Genomic DNA, 9703 nt, shown 5'->3' on the forward strand with positions numbered 1-9703 from the left:
CAAGTACGATCACAGCTAGCGGCGTCACGCGCCGAAATGATCATCAAACAACATAAACATGCTAAACCTATCGCACTGAACGTTGGGGACGCTGTTATGTTAAGAGAACCTGAAAGGAACTCCAAACTTTCGGCGAAATTTTCTGGTCCATTCCGCATAATCTCAAAAGAAGCAGGCAACAAATTCAAAATATGGAAGCCTAATGCACAGATCGCAGATGTCGTGCACGCGGATCGTCTGAAGAAGACCCAGATAAATGTCTTACCTCCAGTTGATGATAATGTGATTGATACATCCTTACAGACTGTTCAGAAGCAAAATGTCCCAAATGACTATTGTATGAAACTACGTTCTGCGAGTAGAAGTTAACTCGTACTTTCGCGTCAGATGGAAAACGTCGACGGCCAACTACAATCAGCATTGGACATTCTTCATGGTCTCAGCACAGCTTCGATGAATTCGACAATAGTTTCATGAACGTTGTCGTTCAAGCTGTATCTCAACAGAATCGTGTTATTTCTCAAACCTTTCACGCGATTACTGCTCTAGAATCAAAGGTTAATGCAATCATAATGGAGTCTAACCAAGTTTCGAGGATTGTTACTAGGTTACAGAAAGCAATCCCGACGTTAGAATGGCTCCTTTACTTCACAGAATATTTGCATGCTGCTGAAATTTCAGTTCATAAAATTGTAACCTCTAAAAATGAACTAATAGACAGCATTGTAGATGCCGGGATAGGACGTGTGGACGCGAAGCTTGTGCCTGTGCAGACGCTTCTTGAAGCTTTAAAAATAGCCAAGTTGCAGTATCATTTAACTCCTATTTTCAATGACAATGAGGTTCAATATTATTACCCACTGTTGGAGTCAACCCTCACGCACAATGCAATTCTGATCCACATTCCTATGCGAGGGCAACATGAGTTTAATGCATGGCATTTAGAACCCTTCCCCTGGTTTGTGAACGACACACTGTATACCCTAGATAGGCCTAAAGAACTTTTCTTAGTAGATGAAGAATATTCATTGTTATCAATAGAGGATTCTGAGGTACTGTCACGGTGTAAGTCGTCTTATCTACACCTACACGTATGTCCAGCCTACATGTTTGCATTTATTCCTGCTGCAGAGGGAATATGTGAATTGGCAGTCATACAACCAAATGTACGCACAGCGTTAGCGCAATGCAGTTATAGGCCAGTTAGTCTAAAGACTGTGTTCCACGCTCACCTTCACAATGTGCAGTATTTGTTCTTTCCAAATCTCACTACTGTAATTTTAAAATGCCAAAATGGTGTTAAGCAGCTAGTTGTGAAAGGGCATTACAAGGCTCCTGATTACTGTGAAATCACTTGTAGTACATTACGGACCTTGCCTACTCATCAGCATTTTGCGTTAAATCGAAAACTCAAGTCTGCTTTAATTCCACTTCCTATAATGAATTTCACTATCAAGGATATTCAAATAGTATCAGAGAAATTAAAAGTTTTAGCTTTCTTGAACGAGACACATTTTGCTGATTTGAATAATAACTTGCCATTTTACCTGTCACGGGAATTTGCACTACCAAGTCTTACGATTCCCTCTATTTTGTTAATACTGGCAATTATGTTCCTGTTCTGTTATTACAGGGCAGTATCATCCAAATTCAACATTGTTCATAACATACTAACCCGTACGACACAAAAGTCTAGGTCCCCTGTAGTAGAGAATACCCCTACAGTAATTTCCCCAGCTTAGTGTCTACATATCTGTTTATAACATGGTTAGGGTTGTCTAGGATGTACTGTACTCTGTGAGTTATTTAGGCCTCACGGAGCTCGGCTGGTAGGTGACCGAGCGATGTAATAGGCCCCTGTCTCATCAACAGAACGTATTATATAAATGGGTCAATACATCTGATATTATATTCAGATTCACCACCCTGTAACTTTCCACTGTCTATGAGTAAGACATGATATGGACACGTGAGCGGGCAACTCACCCAAGAGGGCGAGACCCATAGCTCAGCATTTCTGTAAGCACGCACTGCGATGCCCTTAAGCTTCAGTAGCTCACCTCAACTCATATCGTAAGGACGTGACCTAACGTTTATTATACATAAACGCCGTCCCCTTCTCATTCACTCCTAGACAGTGAGACTTACGGTTGATATACACTCAGGAATTATATATACAACCTTTTATAATAAAACAAAGGAACTACCGTTTGGGTTTCGTTACTTAAAACCCAAATATAAATATATGTGAACGGACTGGTTAATTGGACAAGCAGCCGATTCATGGTTACAGAGGATTAAGATGCGGAACAAGATCACCAATATCAACATTGGTGGTGAAGAAGCTAGTGCTGACCGTGCTGTGGCTAGGGAATTTCCTCCGTTTTTACGTGAGATTATGGAGGAAGGACAGTACACCAACGACCAGGTGTTTAACATGGACGAATCTGATCTTTTGTGGAAAAAGCTACCTTCCAAGACCTTCGTTGTGAAGAATGCCAGCAAGATTCGGGGCCGGAAGTTGCAGAAGGAGCGCATCACCGTCCTGTTTACCACCAATGCCTCCGGTACCTGTAAGCTCAAGTTATCGGTGATCCACACAGCCCGCAAGCTGCACGCCTACAAGAGCATGGACATGACCAAGCTAAATGTCCACTGGCTGACCGCACGTAAGGCTTGGATGTTCTCTACACTGTCCCTCTCCTGGTTTGATGACTGTTTCGTTCCCGATGTAAAGAAATTCTGTGAGCAACAGAATGTGCCATTCAAGATTTTGTTGCTGCTGGACAACGCACCAGGACACTCGCCCCTACTGTTAGATCGTCACCAACAACGTAAAAGTGGTCTTCCTTCCTCCCAACACTACGTCTATATTACAGCCCATGGGCCAAGAGTTAATCTGTAATGTAAAAGCTGCATTCTCAACAAAAAAATTCAAGCTCCTGAACGACTACACCAACACCAGGGAAGAGTTGCGTAACCTGAGTGACACCACCACCGATAGCAAGAGTGAAGACGACGAGGATCAACAGTTGGCAGAGCAAAAAATACTTTTCAAACAATTCTGGAGAATATTCAACATCAAGAAAGCATGGGATCAGCTGTCTGTAGCAACTGTTCGTCACGCATGGAGACATGTGTTGCAAGGCATTCCGGCCGTTAGGCAGAGTCAATCTGTGACTGGTGAGGTTCAGACTGTTGCAGTAGCAGTGGACCTTGCCAGAGAAGCTGCGCAGAGTGTTACAGCTGCAGGCTTCTCCGAGACCACCAATGACGACATCCTGGAGGTGAAAAGGGATCCTGATATGACTACCGACGAGATGGCAGATGATGATGACGTTAGTGAAGAGGCAGGTGGTGCGTCATCCCAAGAAGAACACCGCTTATCCCATAGTAATGTTAGGGGTGCCATCGAGTGTATCGAGAAAATCAAGCTCCTCCTTTGACGACCCTGACGCAAACAGGTATGAAATCTTCACTACCCAGCTGTTGCAGACTATGGAGCCCTACTTCAAGGTTTATCACGACAACATAAACACCAGCCGTCAGCAAAGCATAACAGAGTTCTTTGCCCGCAACCCACCACAGCCAGCCCAAGCCAGTGATAGTGACAGAGGTAGAGACAGTGAAGATGACTTTGAGGGATTTGTCAGGGAGGCCCTGACAAGTGTGGATGACAGTGATGGTGACTCACCTGAGGGCCAGTAGCCTGCCCTCTGCCTCGGAATCAGCCTCCATCCCCGTATGCCGACCCATCTCTTCTACTAACGTAAGTGTTCAACCTAACTTTTAGTTTTCCTAACCTAACCTTTATTTTTCCTAACTTAACCTTTATTTTTCCTAACCTAACCTAACCTCTTCTATATTAATTGTGTGTGTATACCATCATAAAGTTAAGATAAAATTTTTACTACAACATAGTTGTGTGTCGTCAAAATGTGGAGTTTGGGGGTCGGCCCGGTCTCTATTTCAATTAATCCCATATGTTATGTTGTTCACTTTACGCGTTTCTCACTTTCCGCGGTACCCTGTGGGTTATATTAACCGCGTAAAGTGAGGGTTGACTGTATACAGTACTGCCACATTGGGTTTATTAGGAAACAGTACTGCCACATTGGGTTTATTAGGAACACACACTAATTTTCCCTCCTGTACAATTTATTAAGAAATACTAATATATACTGAACTGTATCTTAAAAATTACTTCTGTATTTTCAGTACAAGCACACCAGATACTCAAATATTTAACCCCTATAGGGCTTAGGCGATTAAAGGTATTATCGTCCAATAAGAAACGTCCTGTGTGGGTTGAGACGAGTATGCTCGTCACTCGCTAAATCACGCTAAATTTATTCTGGAAGGTTCAAAAACCATCTAGCATCAGTAATCTCCCTGTTACTGTTAGACAGAATCCCTGATCCCTGGAACTCAGTAATAACCGGAATGGAAATTGGGCCGGAAAAAATCTGGGAAAACTCTCTCCATTCCTGGTCTGCGAATAAGTTTTCGAAAATGAAAGTCAGACACATTTTCCTGAAAAATTCATAGAAAACCTCTCCATTTTGGGTGTGGGAACAAATTTTCTTGGAGTTCCGAGAGATTGCTTCATGCTCCGGCACGTTCCCATGTGCCAAGCGCGTGGTTGGCCTAGCTGCTTGGATCGCTCAGTTCATATGCTGCTGCCATTGTAAAAGATTGTTCCCTTGTTAATTGCTATTTGTACGTACAATTTGTGTTGTGCAGTACTGTACATTACTGTACCAGGACACTACCAGCCAAGAATACAGTGTTACAAATGTAAAAAGTGATTATAGTTATGTATACTGTTCTGTACATTCAGTAAGTGGGAAACACTGAAGCACCTTAGCTTTCGTCTTTATTCAATACATCTTCAGGTCATGAGAACCACTAATCCTCCACCCCAACAATGGGTGACCTGACATTGCATCAGAAGGTCAGTAATATGGGACCACTAATCCACCACCCTACCCCCACTGCAAATGAGAGAAGAGTTTATAAACAATAGGTGACCTGACATTGCATCAGGTCAAATCAGTAACATGAGACCCACTAATCCCCAAACAACCTCCATCGCAAGTGTTAAGATGCAAAAAGTTATTACAGTTACATATTACATTCAGCAGAGTGGACAGTGTATGCCAACCTAAATGTAGGCTCAAGACGACAGCATCTGCTGGTGAGTGCAGTACAGTATATTTAGTACAGTAAGAGTATACAGTACATGGTTTTGTTTATTTACAGTATATTACACATGCACAGAGGTGTTTGCAAAAATAAATACAGCTCAGTGAGAGATGCATTGCTTAGGCTCTGGGAAAATTTCCCCAGTGCAGGATGGAAAATTCTACTGTTTTGGTGTGACACATAGCTCCATTCACGCCTCGCATGCCCATATCTTATAGATTTTTTTTTTAATATTTATTTAACCAAACTTTTAGATAAGCTCTTCATGATTACTTTGGTAAAAAATGGTATTTCTAACTTGAATAGAATTGATTTTATAAACTCCAGTACTTATCAATATTTCTTATGTTTTTTCATAAAAGAATCGAGTCCCTATTACTGTATTATATTGTTGAAATAATTTGTACAGTATACATGCAACACAGTTCAGCCGGGCAGTCACCAAGCTGTCTCAAGAGACGTGTGTGGCTGCTGCCATGAGTAAGGAATTGATTTCTTTTGAATTTTTACATTTCTGTAATGCTGCAGTTCTTAAAGGTGCCAGTTTTCTGGTTTCCTGATATTACCATAAACAGTAGCTGATTTCTGGATTTCAGAAGTCATTATAAATAACACTAGATGTGTATGCCTGTGGCAAACTAATACCCCCACATTCTAGGTAGCACAAGTGACCTTGTCCTTTGATTCTCTTAATCCCAAAATCAATAGGAGCTTTCCACAACCCAAGAGCAATGTACCAGCAAAATTTTCATGGTTAGTTCATCAAAAAAGCTAAACCTTACATCTATGAATACTGTAATATTAAACCTTCAAAATTCTGATCCGCAAAGCAACATCTTCTGAATATGTATACAGTACTCTATTTGTAGTTTCTGAAATCCCCCTTTTTCACTTTACTTGGTATAATCTAATAAAAGCTTACCTGTGCCACATAACTCATGCATGTCATGATACATGAGGTGAAGCCTCCACTGATCCCAGTGATGAATGATGCCAGTAGAATGAGAGACACATGAATCTCATACAACCGAACACTCATCACAATGTAGAGCAAACTGGCAAACATTGCACCTGATGAATGCAAAAGTCAAAATCATTTATACTATACGTATATACAGAACATCTCTAAGTACAGCCACTCCTCGACTTACGGCAGGGTTAGTTTGAACCAAATCCAGGTTGTAAGTCGAAAATACGAAGATTATACATAGAAAATCTAAAATGGGTGTCTCTTTTTCTTCTCAGCACCACAAAACTCTCACTTTTAAGCATGCCAACCATTTTAAAGGGAATTACAAACAAAAATTTTGTCAGTACACAGCGCAATCACTAATGTCGGGACTCGAAAATACGTAATTTGAAAAAATTTTGGTACGACTGGGGCGGTCGTAAGTCGAGGGGTAGCTGTAGTTCACCAGTATTCAAAGAATTTTAATATCTGCACACCATACCAATTTTATATCATTGCAACTAGACAAAATGTGGTACATTATAGTTCCTTCAGAAAAGATTAAGATATATCTTAATTGTATTTTTAAAATAATAGTAATCCAGGTGCAGATGCAGGGGGGGGGGGTTCCCTGGGGATCCAGAACTCCTTTTCATCAGAAAATTCCAATACGTACTTTTTCTTTTATGCAGTTATTGTATTCAGGCATTTTTGTATAGTGAAAAGTAATTACTATTGACCTCAGAATATCTCCTAATATCAAGTGCATATGGCTTCAAAATGGCCTAAAAATGCCAATGATATTGGTCAGATTTCAAAACAAACACTGGGTGGGCTCGCTGTGCTCAACATGTTCCCCCACCCACAACTTCTTGGACCCCCCCCTTTGATATTCCTGGATTTGCCCCTGTAATTGCTTATGATTTACTGCACAACTTTATTTTACTATGTTGTCCATAAAATTAGTATACTGTAATCAATATAACACTGCTAGTTCAAGTTAAATAAAGTAACTATACTGTAGAAGAATTAAATCCATTTCATTTCATGACTGAGATAAATAAAAAACTCACCTGTGAGAATCACTCCAATAGAACATACCCTTACAGAGCCTGCTTATTCCTGGGAGCTTTCTACATTCTATATAATTTGCTGCATAAACAGCTACTTATCCAGGTAAACAGGTCTATAAAGAAAGCTAGAAAACTCCATCTGTGCTCGGAGAATGTAGCAGAATGACAGCTACTGTGGGACAGACTCTGGAGCCAGTTTACTGAACTAAACCCTTCTGTCTTGAACTTGGGTTCCAAACTTCACACTTCATATTTTTCTACTAATAACAAAACATTCCTAGGGAGGAGGGTGGGCATGCAGGTCACTTGTTTCTTTCCCTCAGGCAAAGAATGAGATTTTGTACTTCATTTTTTTTTTATCTTATGACCTACAGTACAAGTCTTTTTTTATTATATATTTTTTTCCTCCTTGCTTTGGGGGTAATCACTTAAGTTATAAGATGACATGAATGGTTAAAAAAAAAAAAAAACAGTATTTATACTGCCCAAAAAACTACTGTACAGTAAACCCTCGATAGCTCGACACATACCCGGTATGGGGCTCTGGCCTTGCCGAGTTATCCCAAATTTCGACTTATTGAGGCACTTCCCCCTCCTACAAAAATAAAACAATAAATTTTTTTGACCCATATGTGTACAGGTAATAAATAAATGTAAAAAAGTAAGAGTTATCAGCACTGCAGGCGAAGACTGAACATCATAGTAGGTGACACTGATGCATGGTAGGTGACACAGAGGCATGTTAGGTGTTGCAGGTGGCCAGATATGCCGAGATTTTCCCAGATAATTTTACATATCACGGCATTTCCCGAGTTATACTAATACATTCCGAGACCACATCCATGCCGAGTTATATTAAATAACGAATTATCAAATGCCGAGTTATCAAAGGTTTAATGTACCGTATATCACGGCCTATAAGACGAAATTTGAACATTAAAAAAATCTGCCCAAAGTTAGGGGGTCGTCTAAACCACCAAGTTTAAAATTCTTACCTCTTAAATATTGTGGTTTAGTGTGTCAAGAGTGGTGATGAAAACATCGTAAGCCACTCACAAGGTCTTACCACTAATTATTTTATACTGAAACTTACGTTTGGCAAGCTGGATTCAAATTAAGATTACCGGTATATTAAAATAATAAAAATGTATTATAAACCTGTCTAACATACCGTAAAAGAGATTTATACCCCTATAATAAACACAGCTATCATCACACACCCCTCCCCACGCCCCCCCCCCCATTTGCCAGTGAGGAGCCGTGGAGGTGGTCAGTAATGCATACCGGTATCGGTATATTTACTCATAATAATATTTATCTCCTATAAATAATTGATTTAAATTTTATTTTTTTCCAAAGAATATTCAGTAAATGAGTGCATTAATTCTTGAAACTATCGACGGTTAATTACAGACGCTCAAGTGACGTCACTAGTGTTTACACTACACCAGCTGGTAATATTTGATGCCATTACTTGAAGTGAATTGGCCTTATTTTAAGTAACTAACTATAAATAAATACAAAAATTAAAAAAAAAAGATCAAAACTGAGAAATAATATACTGTATGTATGTTGTGTTGTCAAAGTAAGAGGAACAATTGTGTAAGTACGTAATATTTTTTCACTCAAATCCTAATGAAACACTACTGGAGAACATTCCTTTGTCGCAAAACAGTTTATAAATTAAAGAAAATAATTACAGTGTGTTTAATATATTACAGTATATTATAAATAAATAAATAAAACAAATAATTCGGTAAATCTATTTAAAGTAAATGGAAAATAAGCAAACATGTTATTTACCAAGACCCTTCCGTCTGGCTCAGGGTGAGATGTAGGGGAGATAAAGAAGGCTATTTATAGCCCATCAGAAGTGACCAGTACCCTAATGCACCATAAATAATTCATTGAACATTCATTTTTTGTACATAGTATATTCAGTATATATATATATATATATATATATATATATATATATATATATATATATATATATATATATATATATATATATATATATATATATATATATATATATATATATATATATATATATATATATATATATATATATATATATATATGTGTAATAAATGTATGTAGTAAGTACATACTGGTAACCTTTTTCACTCAAATCCTAATGAAACACCACAATTAGAATACGGTGGTTGCTGTTGAACCACATGTTGTATAAATAGTCACACCACCGAGACGAGGGAACACTCCCACCACGCTTCAGTGACGTCACTAGTGTTTACACTACACCAGCGGGTATAATTTGATGACATTACTTGAAGTGAATTGGCCTTATTTTAAAAAATCAAGGATGGTTGGTAAAGGACTACTGAGTCAGTGGGTAAGTGTCACATTTGGGGTACTGGTCTTATACAGCAAATAGAGCTCAAAAGCTACTTTTTAAATGGAATTTTGGGGGGGCGTCTTATGCACCCCGCCGCCTTATAGGCCGTGATATACG

At 39.1% G+C, this 9703-nt stretch overlaps 1 protein-coding gene across 1 annotated transcript in view; it reads right to left on the reverse strand.

The window, feature by feature from the left end:
* Positions 1 to 9703, reverse strand: part of LOC121862519 (proton-coupled folate transporter-like) — a 51578-nt gene that overhangs the window by 20386 nt on the left and 21489 nt on the right. Inside the window, exon 6 of the mRNA XM_042360824.1 lies at positions 6128 to 6276. Coding sequence (XP_042216758.1) covers positions 6128 to 6276 — 149 coding nt within the window. The remainder of the gene's footprint in view (positions 1 to 6127; positions 6277 to 9703) is intronic.

Source organism: Homarus americanus, unplaced genomic scaffold (assembly GCF_018991925.1).
Source record: "Homarus americanus isolate GMGI-L3 unplaced genomic scaffold, GMGI_Hamer_2.0 scaffold31037, whole genome shotgun sequence".
NCBI lineage: Eukaryota > Metazoa > Arthropoda > Malacostraca > Decapoda > Nephropidae > Homarus > Homarus americanus.